The 14,627-nt window shown below is 39.2% G+C and overlaps 1 protein-coding gene across 1 annotated transcript in view; it reads left to right on the forward strand.

Annotated features, from left to right (window-relative positions):
- The window catches only part of sft2d1 (SFT2 domain containing 1), a 32,375-nt gene extending 22,080 nt beyond the window's left edge, over positions 1-10,295 (forward strand). Inside the window, exons 7-8 of the mRNA XM_036573718.1 lie at positions 3,773-3,802; positions 9,737-10,295. Of these exons, the coding sequence (XP_036429611.1) occupies positions 3,773-3,802; positions 9,737-9,776 (70 nt within the window). The 3' untranslated portion in view covers positions 9,777-10,295. The remainder of the gene's footprint in view (positions 1-3,772; positions 3,803-9,736) is intronic.
- Positions 10,296-14,627: the final 4,332 nt, after the last annotated feature.

Raw genomic sequence — 14,627 nt, forward strand, 5'->3', positions numbered from 1 at the left:
CTCCAGCAGCAAGCAGGGCCTGATTAGGCCTTAATTAAGCTGTGCGGTTTGCCATTAAGCGCGTGCTGCTGTGTTCATTTAGCTGGTTCAAGTCCTCAGCAAATCGAGCAAAAAGAACTTATATTACCAGCATGTTGAGTTGAGCATGTACCAGCTGAGTGATAGGACGGGCATAACCAGAATCAGGGGGGTTGAAAAACGTTACTCATTAGAACTGAGCTGGCTTTTCCAAAATGCTTTATTCTTCCTTTACTTTATTACTTTTTGAAAATACAAAAGGTTATACATGCATAGTTACGGTGGATAATTTTCACAGACATCTTTTTTTCACCATGCCTTCTTTAGCAGTAGTAATTTAATTAGGACCTGAGCAAGTAAAAATTCAGACAACCAATAATTTAACATTGTAAAAAAAATAGACTCCAATAGTTTTAGATAAGTAATGCTTTTACTGTTTTGTGTGATTTTCAGCTGTGAATTGACAAATATGATTGTCGATTCTCTGTCAGTATCGTTCAAACCATAAGTTTATTTAAAAAGGAATTCTTCAGCTTTTACCAAATTTTTGCATAATTCAATCATTGAGATGTAAACAGAGTCATTCAGGGTGGTTTGATGTGAAATTCTAGAGAATATTCTAGCCTTTTTCTTTAAAGTGGTGGTGAAAGGAACCAGGGATCATGGGGCTACAACACAAATATAGCTATTTTATTTACTATCCGAAACCACCAGTGAACATACACAACTTATGTAATTTTCTGAAAAGTTTTTTTTTGGCTTACACAGCTGACATGTACCTCTCAGCTGCGAATTGATTTTTTAAATTAAGTATGTTTTAGGCCAAAGCCTTCTCAAAACTGTTCTAAAACAATGTCTCAGGCATCAGGTAGTGTATTTGTAACTACTTTGTGTAATAAATCTGTGAGGCAACATTCAATTCTTTGGATTTGGTTCCTGTCATCACCACTGTAAACAATTCTGACACTTAAGTTTTTCTTGAATGGTGCATTTTACACTTAACCACTCTAAATGACTTTGTTTACATCTTAACCATTGAATTATGTAGAAATAAAAAATGGTGGAATTACCCTAACTTATGGCTTAGTATGGTTTAGATCTATGTCAGTATTCATGTCCTATCCCAACTATATCATAGGAATGCATGTGTCTGTTTCTTGGCTCTGTGAATCTACAGCTGGTGGTTGTTGTCACCTGAACCCAATGGAGGTTAGTGGGTTTGATAGAGAGCAGCAAGGGCCTGCGTGCCCACATTTCTTTGCTATAGCTGAGAGTCAGAGGGAGAAGGAGAGGACAGAGGCAGATGGCAGCGTCCCCGGCTCTGTAAATCAGCTAAGCATCTGCGTTAGTCCGGAGAACCGAGCTAATCTGATCTCTATAAGCACATCTTGACCCTTTCCGTTGGCTACAGGCACAGCACAGGTGTGCGGCACTCAGAATAGCAGAGGTTGAGAAACAAATGGCCAACTTTATTTGCATTCCTCACCCTCAGTACGTGTGTGTGGGGCCTTCACACACGTCAGTGGGCCAGACTTTATTGGCCGTATAATTGCCGTCATTTTCACTGACGGTACGTTCTCGTCCCCCATGCCGTGACTCACTCTGCTCCGCCAGGCTGCCGGCGCGAGAACCGTTGCCCTGGCAACCACTTGTCGCACAGACACTTGCTGGCTCATGCCAATACACACCGCACACAGAGACGCGTGGAGGCCGGTCAGTGTTCGTCAGCGCAGGAAGCAAAGTGCATGCCTTCAGCCTGGTCATGTGTAACTGCAGGATTCCATACATGCCTGGATAGGACAGTCTGTTAATACAGCATCTGTCTAACTAATACTGCATTAAGACACTCAACCAGCACTTTTTAGCATTTAACCATCTGACAGCCATTTTAATACTTTCAAAAAGGCAGATTGTGAAACTGAAATGTGTTTGTACTGTTATGTACGATTACTGGGAATTTCAAGCCGTTTTGCTGTTCCAGATCAATAGTTTTAAATGAAAATAAATGAAAATTAAATGTAAGTAAATTAAATGAAAAGTATTCAGATATGCCAAAGAGAAAGCCTTTTATTTAGTTATACGTAAAAAACCAAAAATTGGAAAGTGAAACATTCTTTTAAACTTGTGTACAGCTAGTATAAGAGGTGATCCAGGAGATTAGATCTGTATAAATCTGTATTTTTTTTTTATTTGAAATATCCTTACAGTGTAAATATTTTTTGCCTTTTTATTTATAATTGTTTATATTGTTTATTTCTGTGAAGAGTTTATTTGAAGGATAGAGGTAATATTTTTTATCTTTAGTACTATATATATTTTGTATATAGTAACAAGTAACAAACTCTGTCTTAAGCAATTAACAAGGCTAATTACTTGCTTGTTAATTTTCCTCTTGTTACTTATTTTCTTGTCTTGCTATCCCTTTACTGCTGTAGCCCTGTGAATTTCCCCGCTGTGGGAGGATTATCTAATAAAGGATTACCTTATCTTATCCTCTGTACACAAGTGTCCAAAAATCTGAAAGCACTGGTGAAAATTCTTTTATTTTGCATTCGCTTCTAATTAATAAAATTTTTTAAATGCAAATTATATTATCAGCATAACAATTTGAGTGAAAAACAGAAAATTAAAACAATCACTAATCACAAGATTGAATTTCATAATTTCTTAGTATTTGGTACAGTATGTCCCTTTTGCTTTAATGACGGTGTGTACTTGAGCTGACGTGGACTTTGTGCACATGGAGTCCAAAGTATCATATGGGTAGATCAGACTCACCCGTGAGTCATCTGAACACTTCAGTGGAGGGGATAAGACTAAAAATATTTAGTGTCATAAGTTTGCTTCAGTCTGAGTAGTCACAGTGCAGGATCTTGAATATTTCTTAACTTATGTAACTTTGCTTTGTCTCTTCATTTCCATGTTTAAATGAAAAAATCCAATATTTATAATGTTGTCTCAGATTGTTGCACCTCACTGTATATAGTGCTGCCATTTTGCCGATATCAGCTGTTTATGTTGCAGCATTCTTTTCTGTGACAGACGATGCACAAGACTACACGTGCTGTATTTAAATGCCCCATTAAGTAAACAAACACTAAGACACATTGCAATATCTATATATTTTGATAACCAAGCCCTTTTCTGATAAATGGACAACTCATTATGTTTGTGTGGAGAATCTTGTGCATTACACGGTAATATCTTCTTCTAATCAGATTCTGCTGTGACTAACGGCTTGTTCATACTGCAACAACAGAAGCTTTCTCGCAACAACATTGCCTGCACTAATATATGTCCACTGTGCATGCTTCTCTTGCCTTCCAGTAGTAGACAAAAAGCCAGGTATTGATCTGCTTTTTGTTCGTTTCTGTTTTAGGCTTTAAACTGATTTATTCTGGAGTTCTTTTAATTATTTTTTACCAAATTTGGTTGAAGGTGCAGTGGGAGTTAAGTCTATTACATAAGTCTACTACATTAACATTTTCCATTCATTTAGAAGTCTTCACAGTACCACAGCGAGCTGGCTTACCTATGACGTTGTAATGGATTACTTGGCTCTAATACAGTTATTCCACAAAGGTCTTTCCCACCTGTCAGTTTATTTGGGGCTGAACTGCCTTTTATTGCATCCAGAATTGTGTGCCAAAATATTTTTAAGAGCGGCCAATGTGTTTGGGTTGATTATGGATTTCATTCTTCTTTTCTCAATGTGCCAAAATTCATTATATGTCTCTCTTTTTTTTCCTTTCAGGTACAGCCTCTCATACATTCCTTTTGCTCGGTAAGCTGAAACAGTTTCCTCATGTCTGTATGTCCTTACTTTGTCTGTCGAGTTCTTTTAGCCTGAAATGTAAATAGTAAGCAAGTGTAATCTTACGAATCCAAAGTTTCCAACCAAGATGGCAACTCAAATGTAAGGTTCATCACTAGACCTGTCACAGTTATTACATAATCATCTGACCAGCAGTTATTTTCGTTGACCATAGGCCTGTAATTGGTGACATTTAATTGTGTTACTGTGGTAACAGAGATTGATGTAGAAATGCAATTGCAGTTGCACTGGTTAAACACGCCCTGTGCTTCAGGCAGAAATCATGCCTATGCAAAAAGCCGCCTCTGTGGTGTGGTGAACATTTTAGGACGTCCTTACACCACAAACCATCAGGTTTCAGACCGAACAATTACTTGTCTTTGGAAAACTGAGTAAAAACATGCCTCAGCTCTCGTTTATTAGGCGAAATGAGTCTTTTCCTTTCAGGCAAAATGTCTTTAGAGCAGAAAGCCCATTTCACAGCAGATGCGATGTGGCGTGCATAGTAATCCAGAACCATTCCACGACACTTCACACCTGACACGACACACGCATCACGAGGCGAAAGCGGTTTCTGTTTGTGTTACATTATTCACATAATACAAATGTCTTTCTTGTCCGTTTATTACTTAAATAAACTTTTGTAGATGACATAGAGATCAACAATAAAAACCCGATTTGCTGCCATGACTTTTGCTAGCTTTCTCACCATGTGATGTGTAGCTACACAGCTAGGTTAACCTGCTCAAGGGATTTCTGTCAACTTGTCAAATAGTTAAAACTACTTTGTTGGTTTGTTTATTAGCCTAAATTGTGTATTATAGTATAAGCACTGCATTTCTTTACCGTTTCTGCCTAGAAACTGCTTGCATGCCGTATTTTTCCGATTCATGCCCGCATTAGCACCACGGTGGCACGTAGCCGGTGTGAAAGGTTGTTGCCATTGATTAATAAAGGAGCGTGTTACACACAGCACAGCGAGGCATGTCAAACAAACAGGCTAAAGGACGAAGGATGAAGCTAAATGGCCACAAAATGATGAAGTTTGTGACATGCACAAAAATGAAAGATGACAGTTTATTACAACCGCAACTATTACAGAAGTGCGCTTCATTGTGTTCTTTTATTTGACAAAGATTGAGACTGAAATGGAATCACTGTGTTTTCTCCTGAGTCCACTTTATTGTAAGGGACCTTCGGAAAATTATAGGACAAAACAATAAAGCAAAAGAAAAAATACCCCCATCCCCACACCTGGTTTCACCGTTTACTGTGGTTATTTTTCTCATGATTACCCAAATAAGTGTTACTGGCATCAGGACTAGCTGACTGCAGTTATTTTCCACAGTTGTTAGCCTCCACAATCACATCTTTCCATCACAACAAACAGAATGAATGCGGGTGCATTGTCATCAGTTAAGTTGATGCTCATGCATGTAATTAAAAGAAAGCAGAACATGCATTTTTTGAAACTCATCATGGGTCTCACAAAATAAACAAAGGTTGTAGCTCCTGTCTGATGCTCTAACACATTTAGAGGGCACTGGTGATTATTAAGTGTTCATTTGAGCTTGAGATGCGTCTGTCTTTCAGCTGGGAGCCGCAATACCTAGGACTTAAGACAGCTAATCAGCCAGTTTGCCCATTTTAGGCTTGTGCTTTAATTGTGAACAATAAAAGACAATTAAATTAAGTTAATCGCAATTATTCAAATGGAAATTAATTGTATGCGAAAAAAATTCATCATCGTGACAGGCCTATACATCACCAAGTCTGTTAAAGGGGAATTAAACTGATTTTCAAACTTTCTGCATAATTAAATCGTTAAGATGTAAATAGATTAATTCAGAGTGTTCTGATGTTCTGAGAATTGTTCACAGTGGTGGTGATAAGGACCAGACGTGTGGAGAGTTGAATGCCTCTAAAAGCTCCCTCAGAGGAAATGGTTATGAACATGCTGTCTGATATCTGAGACACTGTTTTACAGTAGTTTTGAGAAGATGTTGGCCTGAATGTATGTTTTAAAATAGATTCATGGTGGAGAGATATGTACAGGGTGTTGTGAGGCAACATAGTCCCCAAAGAAAACCTCAAACTTTCCGTTATTAACATTGCATATAAACCCTCAGAAGACACATGTAGGTTCATTGCTTGTTTTGGAATATATTTGGAAAATAAATAGATTTGCATTGTAGACATTGTGACCCCTTGTTCCCGTCACCACCACTGTTAAGAAATCCATGTTGGTACGTTTTTCTACAGTGAACCATTTGACATCAAAACACTTCGAATTACTTTGTTTACATCTCAGTGACTATGCAGAAATTTTGGAATTCTCCTTTAAATTCATTATACATATTTTTCCTTATTCTGAATTTGTCCCCTGACTTCATATTATTTGTGTGATGTATCAGGCAGATCCATTCTGTGAGCAGTTACGCTTGGCATATGGGATCCAATAACAGGATACAATTCAAATCGCTAGACTGAGGAGTACAGAATGTCTCCAAATGGCAATGTGTAGGCTTGCTGTTTTTTTTGGAGAGGGCGGGTAGCTGAATGAAAACATGTTGTTATTTACCCATGGCTCCGTGGCTGCTGTCCTCCACCATATGGCACTAATCCTATCCTGGAGCATGCAGAGCTCCCAGTGCCACGCAAATAGCTGCTTGTTTTGTTTTTTTTTCCTCTCTCCACTCCCTTCTTGAGCCCCAGGGCTGTTTGTTTTAATTCCTTAATACAGAAGTCAAAAAGCCATCCCTGCTATCGGGGGAGCTCATCCAGCTGCGGACGTCCCGGGCTTCAGTGTTAGGGTCTCTGCCTAGGCCCATGAGATTGGATTAGACAATGGGCTCTTGATTAGACCATGGAGGATCATGTGTTGTTGATGATGGAGATTATTTCTGTAAAGATCTCGTGTTATTGGAATATTTTTACAACCTCTGCTTGTTTTTCTGGTGAATAAAGGTTCTTAAATGGTTCTTCTGCTTAGATCCACAGTTCTTGGAAAAACCTTTAAAAGGCCCATAACTGAATTTTCTTCACTTTTTTTTAAAATAAGAGTTTAATGAAGTATGTGAACATGAAGTTTTAGAACGTGCTCCTACATCCATACACTTTGTATAAGTAAACTAAGCTACAAAAACAGGCCATTTTTAATTCACTATTTTTGTGATGTCACAAAAACCACTGCATTTACTTATGCATCCATTTAGGCAACAGCAGTTTAGCTCCACCCATTCAGGCTGAAGTTATAAGGAGTGTTTCAGCCTAGATTGCTATTTCAGTGAGGCCAATACAGGGCAGCCAATCAGAACAGTGGTTATTTACATACATCAATCTTAAAGGCACAGTAACAAAAACAATCTGTTTTAATTCTGAGTGATAAAGAGATGATTTTTTTTTGTTGTTTTCGTACATAAAGCCATACAAACATGAGTGAGGATATAATACAGGAAGAATATATCATCCATTTATTTGGTACAGAGCCTTTACACAGTGGACGTTCTTCAAACTTTAAATGATCTCATTTACAGAAATGGTTCTTTTAAAGGGTTCTGCAGTGATTCTTCTAAGGCATTGCTCCAAAAACCTCAACAGCTTTTTTTTGTATATCACCCCAACTTTATCTGCAGCATTTCCAGCCACGCTGTTTTCTCTGGCTGCTTTTTATTTTAATTTATTTATTTATTTTTAAACCATAAAGAGCAGAAGCTTGTCCCCATCTGCAGCCATGTCTGACGCCCCCCGCCCAGCCTGGGGTGCTTCAGCGCATGGGCTTCTAATATAGCCTGACAGCCGTGGAGCCCCTGAACCCCACACCACCCCACCCCCACACCGCCTGACTCTTCGGGTAGCACAGAGACATGGTGGATGAGTGTTTGGAAAAGAGAAGCTGCTTTGTCTCATGAAGCCTCACACCTGCAGAATGTGGGCTACTGTTAGTAGTATTTTAAATTGCTATTTACATTAAATTGCCTTTAAGACTTTGGGGCTCTAGGATGCAACAGTTAGTTGACGATGATGCTGAATATGGAAAGAAGATTCATAGATCACTTAAAAGCAAAGGCACTGCACACTATAATGTGATGTAATGTTGCTATAATACGTACAGTCATTCTGATGGAGTGAGATTGTCTGTAATATCGCTTCTATTGTTTTATTGCTCCATAAAATGATAAATCGCTTGTCGCAGAGACAGAACTTTGAATGATGGCAGCTTTAAAGTGTAAATGATTACAGAAATTATCATTAGCTGCAGCGCTAATTAGGCTTAATGCTGTAACGCACCACCTCCCTTCTCTGGTTTGCTTTTTTGTTGTTTTTTCCTGTGTTTATCTGAATGGAGACACGCCCTTCCTAAAGCGTTTACTGCTTTTCGTGGAGTGGCTCAAAAGCCCTCGGTTAAGACTCTTTTCATTGGGTCTTTATTGGATTAGAGGGGACTGGGGGTGACGTCACAGGCTGTTGTTCAGCCGGCCCTGTGTTTTTTTTTGGACGTGGAGCTATTCACTTAATGAGAGTAATGCTTTGCTTCCTCCAGCCCCCACCCTCTCCTGCCTCAGCATCACCACGTAGCCCTCGTGGTGATACCTTAACATATTTCACTCATCCCTTTAATGTGTACAAAGTCCGTGATGTGGTGTTTACCGCCCCAAACTCTACATTAAGGCTTATTCAGCTTTTTACAGACACACAGCTGTCCTCAGCAGTCCTCAGCTAGGGGACCCGTTGCACACGGGTTTCATCAGCACCGCTTGGAACTTAATCATCATTTATTCATTTGCTGGTTTTCAAAGCTAAGCACTAAACCGGTTGTCTAACTGTAGCGTCAAATGCGGGGCAGGCTGGTGCGCGGACGCGTTTGACCTGGGGGGGAGGGGAGGGGTAACGTGGCGTCTAGAAGTATGTAGGGATGATGTCACCAGCCACTTCTCCAAAAGCCCCTCCCCTCTCCCCTCCCTCAGCTCACTTCTCCCCTCTTCTTTTTAACCTTCACTGTTTTCACACCTCCTTCTCTCGGAATGCTGAGCACCAGGGTAGTCTGCATAGCAACACATTTAGGAAGAGAGAGAGAGAGCTAGAGAGCAAAGGAGAGAGAGGGAGAGAAAGAAAGAGGGGGGTGGGTGGTGGAAGTGGAGGCAAAGAAGGCGCCGTGACCTTGTTCCACTGTTGCCGTGGTGACTGTGAGGGTTGCATCATCCCTCTGCCTCCGTACCTGGCGTGATGGGTGGCGCCTCGCTTTGAGCATGTGCCACTTTCCCGCCAAAACAGAATAAAATATGCAGCAGCTCCGCCCAGCCGCAACAAAGAAAGGAGCAGGTCCAAAATCAACAACTGTGGATTTGTTGTTGTTCATTTTAATGGAGGATTTAAGCAAATGAGCAAATCAAAACAGCAGGTTTTAGTTTTCTCCTAAAGCCAAGTGATTGTTTTGCTGTTCCTGTTTATTACTGCTTTATCTTACATTTAAGGCTTATTATATTGTGTGTGTGTGTGTGTGTGTGTGTGTGTGTGTGTGTGTGTGTGTGAGTGAGTGTGTATTGTTATTGTGCGTGTGTATTTTGCTGTCGGAGCAAAACCTCATATCCCTGTTTTTTGTCATTTTTCAGTTTTTGAAAAAAATACCTGTTGCCCTTAATATAATGTGTAAGTTTCATGATGAATGGACCAAAAGAAACGGCCCAAAATTACTTGGAAAAGAAGTCTGGTTCTATTGGCTTACATTAAAAGTAAAGCATATTTTGGAGATATGAGATTTTGTTCTGACAGCAGTGATTGATATGTGTGTGTGTATATATATATATCTGTGTGTGTGTGTGTGTGTGTGTGTGTGTGTGTATGCATTCATTTAATTTATTGCAATATCAGTGTTAAATCGTGCTTCGTTTTGTCTCCTTGCAGGGATGCAGTTATAAAGTGCTTCACCTCCTGTTTGGGCTAAAGCTGCTTTCCTCAGAGCCACCTTAATGTGATGTCCAGTCAGAATTTTCAAGCCAAGAGTATATATGTAAAATATATTATTTTGAAGATTATTTTCTTTTTTTTTTTTATCTCACTCACTATTCTAAGGATACCTTCTCTCTCTGTTTAAACATCAGTTTTACTAATGATATAAAAACAGTAGTAGTAGTGTAATATTTGCCTTTAATATGCACATCTATGATGATTTCCTGTTTCTTTTTATTTTCTCTTCTCTCTGATGGTGTGTAAGCGTTGGTGAGTGAATAACGTGTGCCTTAAAAGACTATGTATTTAAGAAAATTTCTCAGTGATTTAAAAAGAGACTGCCGAGCTTGGTGCCAAGTGCCTTATTTTACTGTCTTAATTTCCAGATGTGACATTTGTAAACTGTTTTTATGTTTTGTTTTCTTTTTTTGTATGGAATATTTGAGTTATTACCAGAGGAAACTGTCTAATACCGTACTGCACTTTGCCAAATAAACTCCATTATTCTCCATCATGTTCTTATTTCCTTTCCATCTGTTTCGTAATGCGTCGTTTAACGCAGTGCAGCCAGCTGAATGTGACAGGATTCTCTGGTCTTCGCTCAGATCAGTGCTGTATGAATATGCGTCAGACTAGCTGTGTGTCATGTATGATGGTATGATATGATGGCAGCTCGGAGGCTGTCTGGCTCTCACTACGTCACCTGCAGTTCTCTCTGCACAAAAGAGATGAGCTGACATGTTTTCCCCCCAACTTTACTGTTTTCCATATGCTCATATATGGCATTGTCCTCTATCTCAGTGCTGTGAGTGATCTAAACATGACCTAATAACCCAGTGTGGTGGGTTTGTTGTTGAATTGCTTAGGCTGGCAGTCTGCGAGTCCACAGCTGCGGTTGCCATGGTTACGGCAGAGCACGCTCCATACCGAGCAACCCTCCTCCACCAGCGAGTGCCATTGTGTACATCGCGCATCACGTGCCTGCCATTATGCTGATGGGACAGTACATCCAACTGTTGGAGCCTCTTCATCTATCTCAGCTAACTGTTTTGTTTATAGGGGTCAAGGAGCTTTTCCTCGCTTTACGCCAACGCCTAGACAAAAAAATGCCATTTACAGGCTGGTAAACACTCGAGAGCCTTTTGTAAAACAAAGACCACACAGCATACAGTGCTCACTGTGTGGTCTGCGCTTTACATAACATTGTTCTTGTTTGTTTTGAATGTTTTCAGCTTCCATCGCATGAGAGGAAGACAGTATTAACAAGGATACATAATGATCTAATATGAAGGAACCAATTTTAAGTGTCTCTCTTGTGAGAGTGTGTGTGTGTGTGTGTGTGTGTATATATATATATACACACACACACACACTCGGTGCCTCGGTGCTGTGAAAAAGTATTTGTCCCCAGTTTCTTCTTTTTTGCTAATTTGTCACGTTTTAATGTTTCGGATCATCCAACTAATTTTAATACAAGATAAAGACAACACGAGTAAACACAAATTGCAGCTTTTAAATGACCATTTAAAACCTATATCACCCGTGTAAATAAGTAATTGCTCTCTTAAACCTAATAACTGGTCTTTACCACCCTTGGCACTAAAAATCAAATGTTTGCGATAACTTGCAATGAGTGCTTTGCATCGCTGTGGAGTAATTCTGGCCCACTCTTCTATTGGAGAATTGTTTTAATTTGGCTATGTTGGTTTTCAAGCATGAACTGCCAGTTTAAGGTCTTGCCACAGCATCTCAACGGGATTTTAGTCATGACTTTGACCCTGGCACTACAAAACCTTATTTCTGTTTCATTTAAGTCATTTAGAGGTGAACTCGGTTCTGTGCTTAAGATCATTGTCCTGCTGCATAACCCAGCTGCGCTTGAGCTTTAGGTCACAAACTGACTTCATCAGTTCACAGAATATTATTCCAAAAGTCTTGGGGGGTCATCTAGATGTGTTTTGGCAAATGTGAGATGAGCCTTTGTGTTCTTTTTGGTCAGCAGTGACTCTCCCATGGATGCCATTTTTGCCCAGTGTCTTTTCTTATTGTGGAATTGTGGGCATTGACCTTAACTGAGGCAAGTGAGGCCTGCAGTTCTTTAGATGTTCATCTGAGATCTTTTGTGACCTCCTGGATGAGTCACTGATGTGCTCTTGGTGAAGTTTTAGTGGGCTGGCCACTCCTGGGAAGGCTCACCACTGCTCCACATTTTCTTCATTTGTGGAATATGGCTCTCACTGTGGTTCTCTGGAGTCTCAGAGCCTTAGCAATGGCTTTGCAACCCTTTCCAGACTGTTAGATTTCAATGACTTTGTTTCGGATCTCTGTTTGAATCTCTTTAGAACGTGGCATCATGTGCTGCTTTTTGAGAACTTCTAGGCTGCTTCACGCTGCCAGACAGGTTCTATTTAAGTGGTGTTTAGATTCAACAGGTCTGGCAGTAATCATGCCAGGATTGAACCCAGTAGTCAATTGAATTTGGTTAACTGGCTGATTTAGTGGCTAAGGGGGCAATTACTTTTTCACATAGGGCCAGGTAGGGCTAAACAGCATTTTCCCTTCAGTAAATGAAAGCATCGTATAAAAACAGTGTTTGTTTTTGCTTAGATTATCTTTGTCTAATATTGAAAGTAGATTTATGATCTGAAACATTCAAGTGTGACAAATATGCAAAACATAGGAGAAATTGGGAAGGGTGCAAATACTATTTCACAACACTGTATATGAGTATATGCCAGCTGCCTTTTTTCATGACAATATTTTTATGTGACAATATAAACCCGTTTTGTCACAAAAACGTATAAAACTATTCTAATATGATGCCAATATTCTACAGGTTTCAAACAATGTGTAGGAAACTGTAAAATTCAGAGCTTTTCATTGATGAACAGGGATGTAGATTATTCCATAGTGATTGAGAAAGCTGTATAACATCAATCCTAAACTTAAATAAAGTAAATATTTTGAATAATTCAAAAAAGTGGTGCCCAAAATCTCACTGATCAAATGGCTGTGCATAGTAATTTCATTCTTAAGACATTACTATAAATAGATAATGAAGGTTTATTGTTTAATGACATTTTTACCAGGTCATAACTTTGTGTTGTTCCCAAAATACTTTAAATTGTGAATAAATCATCAGTTTATGTTTCGGTGTACTTTATAATAGTGTAATGTGTACTGAATATAGTATTATTAAATAACAATTTTCAATATGAGAAATTATTCCAAATTTTTGATAGATAGACTATATTTGTCATATGGTGTACATCACGATCTGCTGAGATATGCAGACTGTAAGATATGCAAGTCTTGCAGTAACAGTGTGTAAAGTCCAACAGTGTGATGGAGTGATACTGTATGACATAATTAACATAAAAGTTGGACCATAAAACTTCACACTGTCCAGCTTTCATATGTTTTCTGCTTTCATCTGAAAGGTATCAAAATAAGATGTATTTATACTGCCTTGATAATAATTGTCATCTTTTTCATACTACATTATTGTAATGAAAGGGGAATTCCACTGATTTTTCATAGTTTCTGTGTATTTCAGTAGTTTTATATGTATGTAATGTTAATAATGATGAAATATGTTTTCTTTGGGAACTATTTTGCCTTAAATGCCCTGCATGTACCTCTCTTCCATGATTTTTCTTTTCATGTTTTATACCACTGTTTTTCAACCCTGGTCCTGGAGGTCCACTGCCCTGCACTTTTAGTGTTTTCCCTTCTCTTGAAACACCTGGTCCAAGTAATCAGCCCATTAACAGCCTATTATTGAGTTAAAGTGGCTGTGTTAAGGCAGGGAAAGCACAAAAAAGGGGCTGTTTTGTACCAAAACCTTCTCAAAACTACCATAAAACAATGTTTCTGTGAGGAAGCTTGTAGGTGCATCAGACTCTTCAGACGTCTGGTTCCTATCAACACCACAGTGAACGATTCTGACTTGGTGAGTTTCTCTAACACCGAGCCTTTCAGACCAAACCGCTCTGACTTTGACTTTGTTTACATCTTAACCATTTAACTGTGCAGACATTATGAAAACAATAGTGGAATTTCCCTTCAAAACTTAAGGACAATATGAGGTTGAAGACGGCAAACAGTCCTTTGTGCCAACAGGGGAGGAGAAGATCAAAGAGCAGGAGCAGAAACCTAAACAGGGTTTATGTGTATTTATGAATACAGGATGTTATCGGCTCATTGTTGATGTACAGTGAATTTGGTTCTGGGGCGGTTTTAAAGCAAACACAGCCATATTGATCTTTACTCAGTTCACAGTGGCTGGGCGACTTCACAGCTGTCACGATGAGAGGAAAGCAGTAAAAGATGAGAGCGTCAGATCAATAGCACAGTGGGGCCTGACTGTCTTTAACCTTTCCTGCGCTGCCTCAAGGTCACTGCTGTAGCTATAAAAACACTTAATGATTAATGTACAAAGAAAGCAGAGTAGAGTTTAAATATTATTACTATGCGTAAATAGCAAGGCTGGACTAACTAATGTTCCTGTTGAGTTCAGGGGAAAGCCCTCATATTTTGCACCTGATAAGGAAATAAAAATGCTTGTTAGGCTAAAAATAAAGACTAAAAGGGAACTCCACCGATTTTTCAAAATTCCTGTGTGATTAAATGGTTAAGATGTAAACAAAGTCAGAGTGGTTTGGTGTGAAATGCTCCACTCTAGAGAAACTTACAGTCAGAATTGTTCACAGTGGCAGTGATAGGAACCAGACATCCAGCTCCTTCACAGAGAATTATTACATGAAATGGTTATGAATACTCGACCTGATGTCTGACACACTGTTTTACGGTAGTTTTGTGATAAGGTTTTGGCCAATATTGACCT

The sequence above is a fragment of the Colossoma macropomum genome, unplaced genomic scaffold (genome assembly GCF_904425465.1).
Source record: "Colossoma macropomum unplaced genomic scaffold, Colossoma_macropomum, whole genome shotgun sequence".
NCBI classification, from domain to species: Eukaryota; Metazoa; Chordata; class Actinopteri; order Characiformes; family Serrasalmidae; genus Colossoma; species Colossoma macropomum.